We start from the raw sequence: 19,355 nt of genomic DNA, 5'->3' as shown, positions 1-19,355 counted from the left end.
TACATGTTCAACTCACCCGCCAGGAGGTGGGGCAGGGGGGCGGCACGGAGGCTCGGGGCTTCCCTGTGGGGCTGGAGCCGCAGCTGCAGGGGGGAAGCTCTGAGTCTCGGCACCCCCCTGTGGGGCTGGAGCGACGAACACCGGCTGACCCCGCTGCGGGGGTCCCGAGTCCCCGCCCCCGGGCAAGTGAGTTGAACGCGTGTGTCCCGCCATTGATTTTTTTTGGTGGGTCAATGGCCCAATACAAAACAAACAAACAAACAAAAGTTCCTCACCCCTGATTACAGTATGACCTCTGTAAACCACATCGACTTATTCTACTGTAATCCAAGATACAACATGCAGATTCTGTTTTCTTACTCATGCTCTCAATACTTCACCTGCACCTCTTTGCACGCTCTGCAGTACGCCAAGGTAGGAAACCATATGCACCTGGTGGTAATGGTTTTGGTGAAGAGGTATCTTTATCAGATGGACTCTTTCCAGGATGCATGGGCTTTTTAGATGCTAATCCTGTATCGTACAGCAGGGATAGGGAGAGAAGAGAGAGTTCATTACAGTTACAACATGGAGAGACAGCTAAAGTTAAGGTTGTTTAGGCATTTCCATTTTAAGGATCCTCTTTCAGCTGCTCATAACTTTCTCAAACATGCACCTCTCCAGCTGAAATTTTTCAGGGCGAGTTTCTGACTAAGAATGAATTTTTCGTTTTTGAATGCTTGAGTGAAAATAGCTCGGGTATTCTTCAGTCCCAAGAGAGTGAGAATATATCCTTATACCCACTAGCCCAGAGGCGGATTGAGAATACAGTATGGACTGCTCCACATTCCTGACTGTACAGCTAAGTGCCCACCCCACCTTTGGGCTTGCATCAGTTAGAACCCAGCCAGACTCGAGAAGTGCTCATGAAGTTTATATCATTTACCTAGTGAAATGTCGGAATATGAAAATAAATTATTTAACTTCGAGTTATATTTCTCTGGAGAACATCCCATAATCCTGCTAATCTGGTGGGAGTGTAAAAGGACATAACTGATGTTGATGGAATTTCAAATTCCTGGTCACAGTTTAGCAAGTAACTAGGATTAAGGAGAAGGGTTTTTTTTTAAAAATTAGCAGCAGCAGGAATTTTCCTCCCCACCCTCACAACCGCCTCAATTTCAAGCCCTTTGAAACTGATTGTGCACAGTTTGACTTATTATGCTTACCTCTGTGTCTCCAAATCACTGAAGCAAAGATTAAAAAAGATAAACAGCCAAAGAAATGGAATTAAGTATGATTTTAGTAACTTTTACAAATATTTATACTATCATGTGTTTCACTCATTAACAATGTTTAAGAGATACATATTCAAAATAAGAACATTTTGAATAATTTATTCAAATTAGCAGTGACAGGACTGCCATCTATAGATAGAGCCAGATACATCCCATCTTATGCTGGCAATGGAGAGTCTGCTATGGAAAGCCTGAGACATGATAAAAATAGACAACTATCTGCTGCCAAGCCTCCAAGAGCCATAGCAGTTGAAAGAGTGAGTAAAGTATGGTAAGGCCATCCTGGGAGGGAAGGAAAGGGTCTTGCTGATGCAGCACACATCATTCAGAAGTCCCCATGCTTATTTTACTTTTCTACTGATTGTGTGTTATTTGGTGTGAAATGGGATCAGCAGAAGTAGGAATCTGAATCAGGTAGCAATGAGAGAATCTGGAGAACTTTTGTATTTTAGGAAACACATAGAACATTGGGCAAATTTTAGCTATTCTAAAACACATTTTCAGGGCTTTTTTAAGTGTTTATTCTGCTTCGTTTTAGATTGACTCTGGCATTCAGTTGTTGAATCCTAATCTTCAAAATTTCATCTGGTTTTCCACAAAGTGTTCTTGTCTGGCCATGGAGGATCACTGCTTAGGCTGCTCCCAAATTACTGGATCTTTTGCTTTTGTATCTTTGATCACTTCTCAGTTCATTCTGCATGAGCCTAAGTACACAGTCTATTGGAAATATTGCTACCCTCTCAAACAGAAGAGGGAATGGAGCACCAAAAGCACTAATCCAGTGTACATGGAACTGAGAGAACTCACAAAGAATGTTACTAATTCTACCAAGCACCAGGAAAAAGGGGAAGGAAAGAATAAGACCTGGCCTAGACACAGTTTTTGTACCAGCAGAAATATTTTGGTTAGAGTGTCAAATTTTACTGAAATAACTATACCAGTAGAACCCCTCATATGGGCACAATTATACTGGTATAACAGTGCTTCCTGTAAAGGAAGAGGAATAAATTATACTGATAAAAGAACCTTTATACAGATATAACTGCACTAGGGGGGCTTGTACTATTTTGACTATACCAGTAAAGTTAAAGCAATACAAACTTTTGTGTTTAGACAAACCCTGGTCTCTTTTATGCCCCCAACAAGAAGGAAGCAGTGAAATTTAGCAAGAGGGGCTGAAACAATTCAGTTCTATTAAATTCAGTTTTGCCAAACTAAAAGAGGGGAAACTCTACAACTGAGGTTTTCCTACCTATGTTCTACTAGGGAAAGTACTATTAGCTATGTATAATGTCATCAACATAAAAGGTATCCCAGTTAATGACTGGAGTGATGATCAACATAAAAACAGAACAAGAGATCAGCAGCTAGTATTTTAATCTGGGGCATGGCTAGGGGCTAATTGTTGGTGTAAGAATGTAGTTTCAATGGTTATTTCATAACCAAAAGCACTACATCTATTTTCCTCCCACCTGCTGTTCTTCTTCACAAAAAAATCTATTTATTTTTCTCTCACTATTGAGATCAATAACATGTACAGTAAAATCATCATACAGAGCTGAAGTGTTTGTATAAAGTCAATGAAAACTGTGTCATTACAATTTGTATTTGCCATCCTCTTGGGACCAATTTCACTGCCTTCTTTCTAGACAGATAGGGTCATGTAGAAAGCAAGAACTGACAAGCTTAGAAATAACTTTCGATTTCTTTCAAAGAGAAAGGGAAGGCAGTATTACCAATACGAATAGTAGCTTTTCCTTTCCGACCACTTCCTAGGACAATAGTTCTTTTTTTTGATTTAGGTTTGAGAATATTCTTTGAAGAAGGAGATGTCAGCCACTTGTACTAGAACATTAAATAAAAACAAAAACACAAAAATCTAAAAATGTTAACTTCATTTTAGTAACGGATATTTCAGGATGTACTAGCTTTGGAGTTTCATAGCTAATATGCTAAAGATTACTTTTCTATATTGAATATTTTATTTAATAAACTTCATTTATGTAGCCTTGTTAACAATTTGAGTTTTCAATAATCAGGAATGAGTTAAAAATCTTCAAGATTTTTAGAGGGTGTGATTACTTATTATTTAACAAAATAATTTCCAACTTAATTGGATATAAATATAACATCATACTATCTGCAGGCAAATGTTCCCAGAACACCTCTAAAGCACCCCATCCAATTTTTCTTCCTCTGTGCAACAGTTCTCCTTTTATAGTAAGAAAAACAGCACATGCTCTGTAAAAAGGAAAAACTGGCACTTGCTTCCATGCTCCCCTACAGAGCTGACTCGTAGGAATGTCTGGCTCCAGCCAAAGTTCTCCAGCGTAATAAAGACTTTCTAGTAAGATATTATATTACAAATAAAATACAGCTTTTTTTTAAAACGCATCAAGGTTTTTTTGTTTTTTTTCAGTGCTTGCAGTGGTAGGGCATGCCAATAGGGCACATTTATCACAAGAATTCACACTAAAATTGAAGTGTATTGAGATCAAAAGGAAAAGCTGTGCTTTGAATTTACTGTTTTCCTTCAAGGTGACACCGTGCTGCTCTAGAGGATTCTCAAAAAGGACTGGCTCTGACCAGTATTTTTCTAGGTTTATATTCTAAGTATCTATTCCAGTGTTTGTTTGCTTTTTAAAGTATGTGTCTCCATGTTGTAGATATAATGGCACTTGGAAGCCACTGGCTCCAAAAAGCTTGGCATCAGTACAACAGCATTTGTCACATCAGAAAATCCTACCACCGCCCCCCATTGCGTGAAATTATTAAGAGCATTCTGGTAGGATTTTATGATTCTCTCTATTAGTGTGGTGATTATCAGAAAAGAATGTTAATGTAAAAACAGCTTTGTCTTTCTCAGCTGATTCGCCTTCCTTGTATTGAGAGTCAGATTTACATACTTTATGGACAAAAATAAGTTTTTACTACTTTTTACAGCAGAGCCAACAGATTCTAATCTGGCTCATGAGTCAACAGAAAAAAATTCTGCAAATGAAGCTTAATAAAGTAATGACAAAATATAAGCAAGAGTGAACATAGCTGGACTTTCAGAGTCCAGGTTGAATTTGCAGGTCTGACAGTTAGAAAGAGGGGCTACTTGCCATTTACGGTTGTTCTTCGAGAGTCACCTCTGCATTTTCACACTTGTATTCCCATTTGTGGGATATACTATCCCTGGTATTGAGATGTGGAACTGCTTTGAAAAGCTGTGTCCTTTGGGAGATACTTCATATAAGGGTGTGCAATCCCCAACTGTCTCAGTTCCTTCTCCCTACACAGAGACCTGATGCTATATAGAACTATGAGACAGAAGAGAAGGTAGGCAGAGAGAACAAATACACAGACGTAACTCTTGAAGAGCAACAGTCACTGGTAAGTAATCTCTCTCTCTTCTTCAAGGTCTTGTGAGTTTCCCACATATTTCCCATAATGAGATCCATCAGCAGGACAGTGAGCTAGGAGTTTAGTTAAATATGGATTGTAGCATAAGTCTCCTAAACTAAGTATTGGAGCACAATGTAAAATCCAAGGAATGGAGTTTAGTGAACACTTTCACCAGACACCAAGTTGCTGCTGTGCTTATCTTCATTAAGAGAACTTGCCTAACGCAATTATGCTGCATTGGCTCTCCTGGAGTGTGTATTTTATAGCAGGGTGCGCTAGTTTCCCCACCTGAGATGTAACGTTTCATACATCTCCTAATCCAGTGAGAGCCTCTAGTAAACAGGTCCCTGACATCTCCCCAAATGCTACAAATAACCTACTGGATTGTATAAAAGGTTTGGTATTTTCCAAGTAAGAGCAGAACACTCTATTTACACTTGGGGTCGGGAGACAAGATTCCCATTGGTGGGAATGGGGTCTGGAGAAGAACACAGGGAGAGAAATACAATCTGAGAACACCTTATGCATAAAGCTGGGATGGGGCCTCATAATGACTTTGACCTTGTGTACCACAGTACAAGATGGTGTGGCCATCAAAGCTGAGGGCTGTCCCAAAGGGTACCAGTGAGGTAAAAAGATCTCCAATAACTGTACACCGGGCGCACAATGGACAAGTGCAATCACTCGAAGAAGAATTTAATTCACTGATTTAAAAAAACAACATATTTTTAGGTTAGGTGTTATTTTCCTAACCTAGGGAATTAGGAACACAAACAAAGAACTGCTTTACTGAGACATTAAGATTGACCAATTAAAGACCACTAAACATCAAAACTTCCAACAACATTTTTAACTTTATGTTGTACATATGCACTGTTTTCTATTTTTCTTATTAAATATCTAATTCCTGTTTTATTAGTTTACGTTGTAAACTACACAAAATATACACGATGTTCAATGTGGCATAGTTAATGCTGCTGCTGGTGCTTTAACTTTTGCGATTTTTAACTGCAACCTGAACATACACTTAATTTAATATTAAATAAAAAGAGTTATACTAATCTGTACAGAATCACGTGGTGTCATAATATCATGGTTTGTTTTAAATCCAAATACAGACAAACAAAAGTCATTCCAGAATGCCTGAAACATACCTCTGAACTGATACTGTTTCCATTCATGAGAACTCTTTCAATAAGTTTTTTCATCAAAGTGTGATCTAGAGTGAAAAAAATAAATACATTCATTTCATTAATTTCAATATTAGATTATTTTTGATAAAATATTCACTAGGGCTGTCAAGCAATTTAAAAAAATTAATCGCGGTTAATCATGCTGTTAAACAATAATAGAATACCATTTATTTAAACATTTTTGAATGTTTTCTACATTTTCAAATATACTGATTTCAATTACAACACAGAATACAAAGTGTACAGTGCTCACTTTATATTTATTTTTGATTACAAGTATTTGCACTGTAAAAAAAACCCAAAAGAAATAGCATCAGAGAGGTAGCCATGTTAGTCTGTATCCACAAAACCAACGAGGAGTCCGGCGGCACCTTAAAGGCTAACAGATTTATTTGGGCATAAGCTTTCGTGGGTAAAAAACCCACTTCTTCAGATGCATGGAGTGAAAATTACAGATGCAGGCATAAATATTCTGACACATGACAAATATATTGACACACTCCCTTCTCTTCATGTGTCAGTATATTTATGCCTGCATCTGTAATTTTCACTCCATGCAAAAGAAATAGTATTTTTCAATTCACCTAATACAAGTACTGTAGTGCAATATTTCTTTTATCATTTTTACAGTGCAAATATTTGTAATAAAAAATATACACTTTGATTTCAATTGTAACACAGAATACAATATATATGAAAATGTAGAAAAAAATCCAAAATATTTATTACATTTCAATTGTTATTCTATTGTTTAATAGTGCAATTAAAACTGTGATTAGTCGCGATTAATTTTTTTTGAGTTAATCGTGTGAGTTAACTGTGATTAATCGACAGCCCTAATATTCATACAAACAGAGCGAGATAAAACAAGTCAACATCTCCCTTTATTTAAAATGTAGTTGGCAAATATTCAGTAAAATCTGGTTTAATTTTTCTGAAAATGCTACATTTTTCAAAAGTTATAAATGAAAAATCTTTGTTTTTTAATCAGAATGGAAGGATAGATAAAAGTACATACCAATTAATGGATTTTTTCTTACATCCAATATCACTAGAGTTGTATTAGTTTGAAAAGCATCTAACAATGATTTTGCCCCATCGTTGGAAATTCCACACTGCTGCATGTCAAGTGCTGAAATGTTTAAAAAGGTTAAACTTTACTCAGTTGCATCACTTGAACTAATAATTCAAATAATGAAAACATCCACATGCATGTACTTAAGAGTCTTGCAAGTAACCAAAAATAAAGAAAGAAAGAAAGAAAGAAAGAAAGAAAGAAAGAAAGAAAGAAAGAAAGAAAGAAAGAAAGAAAGAAAGAAAGAGTATTCTCAGCTCTACCCAAGGGAGAGCTAAGGTAATATTTTAAATGCAGGATGGAGATTAACATTTAAGTCATTATCAGATATCAAAGTTTCAAGATATAGCTGCTGGCAGTGTTCCCTCTAATTTTTCCCACCCATGTGCGAAATTAATTTTGTTATGTGCACCAATATGGAGGTGATGTGTAACTAAATTAAAAATCCCTACCACATCATCATCTCATACACTCAGTTATATTTATGATGGGTTTTGAAAATTGCTAACTTGAACAGCAGTGAAGCAAGGTCTAATATGCAAGGCAATATTAAATGTAATGGTGCTGAACACCAACCAACAGCTGCTGGGAGAAAATAAATAAATAAATTCAATAACTTAGGTTTTAAATACTGGCTTCAGTATTTCACGGGGGAGGGGGGGGAACACATCACTATGCAGATAATTGTATTATCCAATACTTTTAAACTTGCTGTAGCTTTGCCATTTCTTGCAATATTCTTTCATGTTGTACAGCCACAGTATTTTCCCAGATGTGGTCCACAGTCAAACATACTGAAAGGTAAAATAAGTTCTACAACCAATAAATTACTCCAGATTACAGAGCTGTAAGAAAGCCAAGACATCTGGAATTCTATAGCCACCTTAGAGTTTATGTACAGTAGAATAGTAGATGAAGACCCTTATAAGATGAACAAATTTTGGTGGCAAAGCGTTTCACAAAATTACAGTTACCAAAATTAGAATTAAATACCAAGTAGTGTCTAACTAATCACCACGAAAACATTATTTCTTCTTCTATAAAACCTCTCCACATATTGGCTACTAGCTTTATATTTTGTAACTGTTATCCCTACCTTGTTAAATACTTAAACTTAAAAATGTATTACCTATACATCTATTACAGATGCAAATCAGCTACGGTTAAGACTACTTCTAATGTGCCTTAGAAGTAGGGTGACCACACATCTCGTTTTGGCTGGGAAAGTTCACTTTTTAAGCCCTGTCCCAGGGGTCTCGATTTTTTTGGCATAACTGGGAATTTGTCCCATTTTCTCTTGCCATCTGATCATCACTTGTCAAGAGCAAATGGGACAAATGCCCAGTTTTGCCAAAAAAAGGGGGGCATGCCTCCCACTGGGACATGGAGTAACGTGCGGGGGGACGGGGGAAGAGAGCAGCAACACCAGCCCCGCACAGCAGGGCTTGGGTGAGCAGTGACACTCGCCCAAGCCCCTCCCGGTCTCCCGTTTTACCTTTGGGAAATATGGTCACCCTACTTAGAAGCACAGAACAATTTACCATACCTTTCAGCCACAGGTCCTCTCCAAGACATTCTGCAAAGGCTCTAGCTCCTCGATCACCAACAAGTGCATTACAGTTGAGAGTGATACGCCTCAAACCTGCCATGCAGTCAAGATCAGGTCTCCTATAGCGTAGGCTTTCAGCCCAAGCTTCACCATGTCTTTTCATTGCCTGATGCTTTGAAAACAAAACAAGTTAACATTAGTGGTGAGGTGAAGCCATCAACACTGATGCAAAGAAGATTAATTAAAATAATGATTCAATTACAATTACTATTATTGAAATGAAATAAAACCCAACTACAATGTTACTGAATTTAAGAAATACACACAATCATGCTCTTACACATTAACTCTCATTCTTATTACTGATAAATTATTTCATGAAGTAAAATATAAACCAGGTTCAGAGAATTCCTTAGGAATCTCCCTGCCTGCTTGTTATCAAGCAGAGACAGATATAGCCTCTTTGACACTTGTGTCTTAACTAACAGACACTCGCTAAAATGTTTTGTTTCTTATTATTTTCACAAAGACCAATACTTCAGTTTAAACACACCTTATAGTTCTACCATATTCTCCTCTATTACTGAAAAAATATTTAAATAGTTTTAATCATTATGAGCTTGTTGTGCATGAAATGTTCACTGTAAGTCTTGAATTGCAAACTTGATTTGCTCATTAATCCAAGAAACGTAGGGCTGGAAGGGACCTCAAAGGGTCATCTACCTCACTTTCCCCAGCAGAAGAATTGACTACCTAGACTATCCCTGAGAGATGTCTGTCTAACCTGTCCTTAAAAAACACCAATGACAGGGATTCCACAGCCCCAAGGTAACCAGTTCCAGAGCTTAACATTCCTTATAGTTAGAAAGTTATTCCTAATAGCCAACCTAAATCTCCCTTGCAGAAAATTAGACGGATTACTTCATGTCCAACCCTCACTGAACATGGAGAACAACTGATCGTCCTCTTTATAATAACCTTTCACATATTTGTAAAAAGCAACAGAGGGTCCTGTGGCACCTTTAAGACTAACAGAAGTATTGGGAGCATAAGCTTTCGTGGGTAAGAACCTCACTTCTTCAGATGCAAGTGAGGTTCTTACCCACGAAAGCTTATGCTCCCAATACTTCTGTTAGTCTTAAAGGTGCCACAGGACCCTCTGTTGCTTTTTACAGATTCAGACTAACACGGCTACCCCTCTGATACTTTTCACATATTTGAAGACCATTACCTGGTCCCCTCTCGGGTCTTACCTTCTCAAGACTAAACATGGCCAATTCTTTCAATCTTTTCTCATAGGTCATGTTATCTAAACCTCTTATGTTTCTTGATCTCCTCTGGACTTTCTTCAATTGGTCCACATCCTTCTTAAAGCGTAGTGCCCAAAACTGGATGCAGTTCTCCAGGTGAGATGTCACCAGTGCCAAATGTCATTCTTGTGTATGACATTCCTGTTTAAATATCGCTGAATGACACTTGCCTTTTTTTGCAACAGTATCATATTGTTGACTAATATCCAATTTGTGATCCACTATAACCTCAGTCTTTTTTCTGCAAACAACTGCCTAGCCAGTTATTCCCCATTTTATATTTGTGCATTTGATTTTGCCTTCTTAAGTGCAGTACCTTACAACTGTCTGAATTTCATCTTGTTGATTTTACGCCAATTCTTCAATTTATCAAGATCGTTTTGAATTCTAATCCTGTTCGTCGAAGCACTTGCAACCTCTCCCATCTTGGTATCATTCGCAAATTTTATGAGCATTACTCTCCGCTCCATCATCCAAGTCATTAATGAAAATACATTACAAACAAAAACACAGGCCAGATCCCTGCAGGACCCCATTTGATATGTCCTCCTACTTTAACTGAAAATCACTGGTAACTGCCCTTTGAGAAAGGTCTTTCATATACATATAACATACCTAATGCAAAAAGCGCAAAAGCAAGGAAGAGATAAGCCATCTAGCAAGTTTATAGCCTCTTCACCTTCTCCCAGATACACCAATTTCCCAAACAGCACACCCACTATATACCACTCATCATTGCTGGGTAGACAGGGAACAGTGTCATTCTTCATGTCCTACTCTTGTTTTTAAACCAAAATGTATAGTACAAAGGAAAACAACAATTAAGCCTCAGAACTGGCATTCTAGCACTTTTAAGGTAGGTGCTGATGTTTTTCCATCAGTAAAAGGATACCAGCCCCACAACTGTCTTTATGAATAAAGACTTTTTATAAAGACTTCTTCCTGGGAAGCAGTAACTCAGAGACTTCAGGGTCACGGTGGATAATCAAATGAACACAAGCTTCCAGTTCAACACTGTGACCAAAGGCCTAATATGATCCTTGGATGCATAAACAGGTGGATCTCAAGTAGGAATACAGAAATTATATTACTTCTGTATTTGGGATTGGTGTGACTACTGCTGGAACACTGCATCCAATTCTGATGTCCACAATTTAAGAAGGATGTTGATATATTGGAGAAAGTTCAAAAAGCCACAAGAATTATTAAAGTACTGGAAAACATGTTTCAGAATGATTGAGCTTCTTGAGTCTATTATTTAGCTCAACAAAGAGAAAGTTAAGGGGTGACTTGATCAGAGTCTATACGTACCTACATGGGATACAGGTGCTTGATAATGGGATCTTTAATCTAGCAAACAAAGGCAGAACAAGATCCAATAACTGCAAACTGAAGCTAGACAAATCGAACTGGAAATAAGGCACGTAGTTTTTAAGGGTAATTAATCCTTGAAAAAATGTACCAAGAGTTGTGGAGGAGTCTTCATCATTGGCAATTTATTTATTTATTTATTTATTCTTTAACACAGCTAATATATATAACAGAGATGACAAAGAAAAGAAAGGTATCTAAATTGGAATAGAGAGACATCATCAGATTATACAACAAGATAGATAATACAAGTAAAATCAAACTATTCTCCAGAATCACTTCTTTAGAAAGGGGGAAAAAAGAAAAAAAGAAGGAAAAAAGGGTATTGAAAGTGAAGAGAGGACCAAAGAAAAGCTTGAAAGGTAAGTAAAAAAGAATAAGAGAAAAATGATAGAACACAGAGGAAAGAGCGGCGGAGTAGGGGGGATACAAGAGGTGGAAGGAATAGAATATGAGCGGTAGCTAGGGTCTTGGAGGGCACTGCAAACAAGGTTACCCTATGGGGAATTAAATTGATTATTCCAATACTTTCAAAAATGCAGACTAGATAGATAGATAGATAGATGTTCATCTTGGTTGTTACTATTGCAAAACATTATTTATTGCACTGCCGGCAGGCTAACCATGGCAGAGTACCAATCTTTGGTAGCTGGGCACCTTTGGAACTTCCACCATTGTAGAATTAGACATTTGGCGACGATCAGAGCTCTACCCAGTCAAAGTTTTTCAAAGGATTTCAGTTTCCAAGACAGACTGCATAGGTGAGGAAAGGGCATGATGGAATCATTTTCAATTATGTGGTTTATGCTCAAAATCTCTTTTTAATCCTATCAGGCCAAAGAATAGGTCTATGGGCAGTTACATTTTTCAAGTTATCCCAAATTAAAGACAATGTAATAAAGGATGATATTTAAACTCAGAAGCAACCAGACACCAGGCTTTCCTAGCAGCAAAACTGTGACTGATTTCTCCCTAAAAAAGGGTAGAAGTCTAAGTTTGGGACTAATTCTGGTGGTAGTGGGATGACAATTCCCTCCTCCATGCACAACTGGGGCTGGAGAAGATGGGAATTAATATGAGAACTGAAAGGTGGGTAAGGAACTGATTAAAGGGGAGACTAAAGGGGATCATGCTGAAAGATGAACTGTCAGGAAGGAGGGTAATTACTAGTGGTATTCCTCAGGGATCATTCATGGGACTACTCTTATTTAATATTTTCATTAATGACTTGGCACAAAAAGTGGGAGTGTGCTAATAAAATATGCATATGACACACAGTTGAGAGGTATTGCTGGTATGGAGGAGGACTGGAATATCACACAAGAAGATTTGGACGACCTTGAAAACAGGAGTAATAAAAATGGGATGAAAACTAATAGCACTAAGTGCAAGGTCATGCACTTAGGGACTAACAACAAGACTTATCAATGATAGAGGAGGGACAGAGGAGGAAAAAAAGCTGGGTATACTGGTCAATTATAGGATGACTACGAGCTGCCAAGGTGATGTAGCTGTAAAAGAGGCAAATGCAATCCTACAATGTATCAAGTGAGGTATTTCCAGTAGAGTTAGGGAAGTGTATTACTACTATACAAGGCACGGGTGAGACCTCATCTAGAATACTGTGTGCTATTCTGGTCTCCCATGTTTAAGAAAGAAATTCAAACTGGTCTAGAGAAGGGCTACTAGGAGGATCAGAGGAATGGAGAAGAAGGAGGTTGGCTTGTTTAGCCTAGCCCAGTGATTCTCAAACTTTTGTACTCGTGACCCCTTTCATATAGCAAGCTTCTCAGTGCGACCCCCCCTTATACATTAAAAAACACTTTTTAATATATTTAACACCATTATAAATGCTGGAGGCAAAGCAGGGTTTGGAGTGGAGGCTGACAGCTTGTGATTCCCCCCCCCCCTTCCCATGTAATAACCTCCCGACCCCCTGAGAGGTCCCAACCCCCAGTTTGAGAACCCCTGGCCTAACCAAATGAAGGCTAAGGGGAGATATGATTATCCCTCTGATATATTTATAGGGAGCAAACACCAGGGAGGGAAAGAAGTTATTTAAGTTAAGGGCCAGTACTGGCACAAGAACAAATGGATATAAGCAGGCCATCAACAAGTTTAGGCTGAAAATTAGACAAAAGTTTCTAACCATCAAAGGAGTAAAGTTCCAAGGAGAATAATGAGGACAAAATCCTACACTGGCTTCAAGACTGAGCTTAATACGTTTATGGAGGAGATGGTTGCCTACAGTGGCAGATGGCCCAGCCGCAATTGCTATTAGCGAATATCTCCAGCAGTCAGAGATGGATCATCAGATGGGGAGGGCTCTGAGTTATTACAGAGAACTCTTTCGTAGGTGTCTGCTCAGGGACTAACTAATCACTGTACTTGAAGTTGGGAAGGATTTTCCCCCCATATCAGATAGGCAGAGATCCTTAGGGTTTTTCATTTGCCTCTGCAGCATGGGGGCCCGGGTCACTTGCTGGTTTGGACTAGAGTAAATGATGGATTCTCTGTAACACGAAGTCTTTACATCAATATTTGAGGATTTCAGTAACTCAGACAGAGGTTATGGACTTATTACAGGAATGGGTGGGTGAGATTCTGTGGCCAGCGATGTGCAGGAGGTCAGACGAGATGATCACGATGGTCCCTTCTGGCCTTAAAGTCTATGACAGGCTGGGTGTCGGGGGGAGGGACACTCCATTGTGTTGCCTTCCTCATGATTGAGGATACATAGTAAAGCCTAAGGTTGGGTAGACCAATGCCTCCTGATTTAAAAGGCAGTTGCATTTTTTCAAAGGATAATCTGGGCTTGTTGCCCATACCCCACAAGGAGCTCTTAAAAGTGTTATTAATTTTGAAAAGAAACAGAGCAAGGAGCTAAGAACAAGAAGAAGTCACAGGAGAACATTTGTTTTTAATATTCTAACTCTGCCTGGATAGAGGGAGGGCTTGACATCTATGTAAATCCAAAACCATCTGTGTGATAAAAGAATTGAAATTAATTTTGACTATTTTTCTTAGGTCTCTGGAAAAGAGGACTCCTAACTACCTGATTTCCACCTGCTGCCAATGAAAACTATAAATCTGAGAGGGCAAAGTTAAGCGCCCCGAGAGATACTGAGAGCTGCCAAACTGTGCCAATTTATTTTCTACCCTGAAATTTTCCCGAACAATTCAGCGGTTTGTAATATTGGGGATGGTCAGAAGGGGGTTGGTAGTGAATAAAAATATATAATCAGCATGTAGGCATATTTTCATCTCTTGGGAACCCTAGGTATTCGAATTTGTATTTGACTCCAAAGCCAAATCAAACAGGGAGGAGGAGAGGGGACATCCCTGTCTTGTACCAAGGAGGGGAGATGATGTGATTGGTTACAACAGAAGCTAGGACTGGAGTACAAAAGTCTAATCCAGGAAATGAAAGAGGGACCAAATCCAAATTTTTGTAGAATGAGGAACAAAGACTTTTTCTACGTGTGACAGAACAGTTCTGAAGGGTTTTAATAGTAGGACAGTGCAGAGAAGCTGACGAGTGTTGTCTGACCCACATCTCTTTTGTAAAAATCCTATGTAAGCAGCGTTACGTTCCTCATTATTTTTTCTAGTCATTCAGGTAGAATTTTAGACAAGTAATGTCAGAGTTCATTAAGGGTATTGGGCAAAAGCTAGCACATTCTTGGGCATCTTTGCCAGGCTTAAAGCTTGACAGAAACTAGGGATTCATTCACTAAAGAAGGTAGAGAGTCTTTAACAAAAGCCTCTGTGTATACTTCAGACAGTCTGGGAGCCAGGCTCTCTTTGATTCGGGCCTAAATTTCAGCTAGAAAGCCATCTAGACAATATTTTTAATTATGCAGCTCTAATTTAAGCACATCTGTTTTTCTTTCATGCTTTAACAGCTTCCAAATGATCGAATACAGCCCATAAGGCCAAGAGTCCTGATCCAAGCCCACTGAACTCAGTGGAAAGGCTTCCATTTTCTTCCATGGGCATTGGATCAGGACTTCAATGCTTGGGATAGAAGAGGAGGTTGTATTGCCAAAAGTACAATCATTTTCCTTGAGCTACTGATGTGCATAAGCTTAGCTTGTTTCTTTATCAACAAAAAGAAGACAGCAGCTAAAGTGTAGTGCAAACAATTAAAATTAGAATGACTATTTGTGCTCTCATAGGCCCTAATCCTGGGTGGTATAGAAGCATATATGTAACTTTAAGCATGCAAAGAGTCACATTGACTTCACTGCTTGAAGTTATGCAGATGCTGAAGTACTTTGTTTAATTGGGGCCCACGTCACCCTAATCAAACCAGGATATGTAGAACTATGATTACATTAATGTGCTGAGCTATATTATCGGAGTCTTAAACATTCATATGACATGAACTATTTCTCGTCATATAACCCTATATTATTTTCACGGATGTAATAGAAAATAGCCATATATGCATATCTTGCTAGCAGCAGTTATCTCACTGAAGAGATATCATCTTAAGAGGAATATTGGGAACCCAATGTGACACTAGCAGTAAATTACACTAGGGCTTTTCCTATAGTATCAGAATGTCATTAATATTAAAATATGTAAATAAATTGTGTTTACATCCTAGACTCAGCTATGAATCACAATGTATATACATTATATTAATCCACTTAAATATTTGTCTTTACAAAAGGCAGGTTACCTTTAAGACATTGGCCAAGTGTTCTGCTCCCCGCCAGGTCAAACTACATCCTGTAAAATTTATAGATTTGATGTTGGCGGAGTTTCTCACACTTTGACAGATTGCTGAAGTTAAAAAGATAAAAAAATTACAGTCAGATCATTAAAATGAATAATACTTACCATGTTTCTTACGGTGGTGTTATAAAGGCATAATTAGCATTTGGAAAGAACCTAGATCCTTGAATGAAGAACTACTGTAGAACAGCGATGTATATTATTTATTTTAAATAAAAATATGTTAACTGTTCCATAACTTTTTGCATACAAACATGAAATATCTTTAAAATAGGTATATTTCAGAACTGCTTTATATTTCATGTTAAAGCAGTTTAGATATTCCACTTGATATAAATGTTAGCTAATGTATTTCATGACTTGTAAACATTTATAAAAAGGAACTTTTTAACATAAGAGTTTGCTTGCTTGCAGCATACAGTAGGGTACTACTTTATTTCAGTGTGAAGATTGCTCAAAACCAAACACAAAAAAAAGAAAAAGATAGATAGTCACAGCAATGACAAGTCTTGCACTTCACACGCAAAATTTCACAGTGTTCAAAGTGAACATGATTGTTTTCTGTTATAATCAATACAGATTTAAATAGGGATAGAACAATGAGATTTTTTTAAAAGGTATTTTAAAAGCAATAACACAAAAGACACAGATCACCTTAGGCTATTTCTTTTAAATTTCAAAACTTACTTTCCAATCCTCCATCTCCAATTGGACAATGTGCTAATGACAAGCTCTCCAAAGATGATGTCTTGGCCAACCCCTTCAAAATAAAAATCATTGAAAACATTTTTTAAAATGCTTGAATAACAATATTTTAATAGCACATATCTGAAGAAAAAGTAGTGGTCCTCACTCCCACTATGGATCCTTTATGCATGTAAAAGGGCCAGAATGGTGCAAAGGGGCCCTAAAAGCCTTATTTGTGTCTGAGGGAGGATTCTCCTAGTGCAGAAACTGTGGAAGACAGCTGTAAATCTGCCTTCTAAGCACTCCCTCTTAAGCCCCAGTGAAGGGGGCATGCCAGGGTAGTGCTGGGATGACATGTCAGAGGGAGGGCTGCAACATGCCAGACAACCTGAAGAGACTGCAGTAACTTTGAGAGGTCCCCAGATCTGTCTAAGTTACACTAGGGGCCTCTCCAACCCTGAAAATAATCAAGGGCAAAAGAAGCTTAAATCTACCATAGCTCCACCAACATCTGTGGTAAACCTTCAAGAAGTACAAAATAGAATCTCACCCAACATCTTTATTGCTAAATGTATACATTTGTGTGTGTGTGTCTGTGTGTGTGTGTGTGTATCTGAAGTCTTACCTTTGTTAAAAATATTAGATCTCGCTCTCTTAGAAGCAGTCCCTCAAGTTCCAAATTTTTTAGAGCACTTGACATATTCAGACAACCTCTGATGGCTTTACATAATTGAGTAGTCATGTCTTTTGATCGAATTGCTGGAATTCGTCTTCTAAAGTAGGTTTTAGGTCTGTCAGCCCCTAATAAACAACAAAAGTGAATTACTGATAACATCCGGGCCCCACTGAATCAGTGGGATTTTTGCCATTGCAGTAAGTGGGGCCAGAATTTCTCCTTATTTCTTTGTTTTATGATTGTGATATCTGAAGAATTATTCCTTTTTTCCGCCATACACACACCAATTGCTATATTGGATCAGAACAGTCGTTCATTTAATCCAGTATCCTATCTCCCACAGAAGCCAAAACCCAGAAGGGGGGGGGGGGGGAGAATCCCCTAACAGACATAAATAAACTGGCCATTGGGAAGGTTTTTCCTATCCCCAAGAAGTAATGCCTGAAATTTCGTTTTTATACCTCTTGGATTTTTTATCACCACCACCTAGTGGACCATTAAAAGGAAATGAGAGAGCTCCACTAAGTGTCTCCAGCTGATGTTATTCATACCACACAATCCTATGTTGTGATAACTCAGCTTTCAACACAAGATTGGTCTATTGTGCTTTAACTAAGAGGACATGATGGTAAACCATTTTAAAAAAACTCCCAGTTTTCCTGTAATGAATTCCCATCTAGACAGATATAATAAAGATCTCAAGTGGTCATTACAAACCTGATTCTCCAAGACCCTGTTGATGAAAGCTTCTTATTACAATAGAAGTCAAAGTCTTATTATGCCTGATAGCATTCAGAAGTGGTGCCCAGTCAGGAGCCTTGAGGCGATCTGCATTTAGCTCAAGAATGCCCTGATTCACATTAGCTTTCACAGTTTTTAGTGGGACAGAGCCTTGAACGGCACAGAGAAATTCATAGTGAGAGTAAAAATCCAAGGTGCTCTGTCTCCTTATTTTGACTGAGTCAATCATTTCTATTCACGTGCTGAGGTTCTCTCTAAACTGCGTGAGAAAGAAAAAAAATAAAAGACTGATTCCATTGAACAGTAGATTTAATGTTACATGCTTTCAATATTAACATACGGGCACACAATATTAAAAAAGCCAGAATAAAGCTTACATTCGAACAATTCACTAAATTCAGCACATATACAAAGACAATATTATGTTTAAAGTACTATACCCAACTGAATGAGATGGAAGGAAAGAAAAACCCTTACACTGATACCTTCACAGATGTAGTCAACGTGCTAACTACTATAAAGCTAACCTTTCAAGGCTCCATGCTCCCACATGCTGGGTTCTTCTTGTGGAACGCTCAATGCCTTAAGCTGGTGCTGACTTACGTCCTGATCCAGCAATGAGATACATACAGGGAGATCCTTGCTCCTAGGACTGCTCACATATTCCAAGTTAAGCACCTGCTCAGGTGCTTTGCTGGACAGGAATCTAATCTACTACTATGGGATAGTCCAACTATAGAAAATAATCAAAACCAGAACTTGTCAGTTGCAGCCACTGAGAAACTGCTTCACTGACTGCAGGCAAAACAGAAATTGAGTGTTCTTATTCTAAAAGAATTGGAGTAATCATCTCACTGTTACCCTGTGCTTCCTCTATGTACCAGTGTCTCTCATCTTAGAATGAGAAGAGCTTACGATCGAAGTATTTCTGTTATGTGTTGTATAGCACCTAGCACAATGGGGCCTTAATCCATGGTTAGGGTCTCTAGCCTGCTGTAACAGGGTGGATAAAAATCAGTGATTTAAAGAAAAAAAAACTGATTTTTTTTTTAATCGGATTTTTTTGATAAAATGCTTTTTGAGGAAAAAAACCTATCTAAAGTTCATTTTAATTAAGATACATTACAGCTCAAAGATATGTCATCATGGAATAGGGATTATAAATTCTAATTCTATAGTATGAGACAATATATTCATGTATTGTTTAAAAAAAGTTTTGTAAATGAGTTCCAGTAGTTCATGGATTAGGGACCCAATCTTATGAGGTTCCAGGGGCTTCTGTATAGATTATTTAAATTAATCTTTCCATCTACCCAATGGGACTCAGTGCTCAGTCTAGAAGA

General features: G+C 38.0%; 1 protein-coding gene across 1 annotated transcript in view; it reads right to left on the bottom strand.

The window, feature by feature from the left end:
- The window catches only part of CEP78 (centrosomal protein 78), a 38,816-nt gene extending 20,575 nt beyond the window's left edge, over nt 1–18,241 (bottom strand). Inside the window, exons 1-10 of the mRNA XM_065406683.1 lie at nt 17,989–18,241; nt 17,221–17,396; nt 16,596–16,668; nt 15,853–15,956; nt 8,482–8,656; nt 6,879–6,992; nt 5,822–5,886; nt 3,014–3,122; nt 1,209–1,226; nt 381–513 (exon numbers count right to left, since the gene is read on the bottom strand). Coding sequence (XP_065262755.1) covers nt 381–513; nt 1,209–1,226; nt 3,014–3,122; nt 5,822–5,886; nt 6,879–6,992; nt 8,482–8,656; nt 15,853–15,956; nt 16,596–16,668; nt 17,221–17,396; nt 17,989–18,241 — 1,220 coding nt within the window. The remainder of the gene's footprint in view (nt 1–380; nt 514–1,208; nt 1,227–3,013; nt 3,123–5,821; nt 5,887–6,878; nt 6,993–8,481; nt 8,657–15,852; nt 15,957–16,595; nt 16,669–17,220; nt 17,397–17,988) is intronic.
- Nucleotides 18,242–19,355: the final 1,114 nt, after the last annotated feature.

Source organism: Emys orbicularis, chromosome 6 (genome assembly GCF_028017835.1).
Source record: "Emys orbicularis isolate rEmyOrb1 chromosome 6, rEmyOrb1.hap1, whole genome shotgun sequence".
Lineage (NCBI taxonomy): Eukaryota > Metazoa > Chordata > Testudines > Emydidae > Emys > Emys orbicularis.
This window is presented reverse-complemented; position numbering and strand designations above follow the sequence as displayed.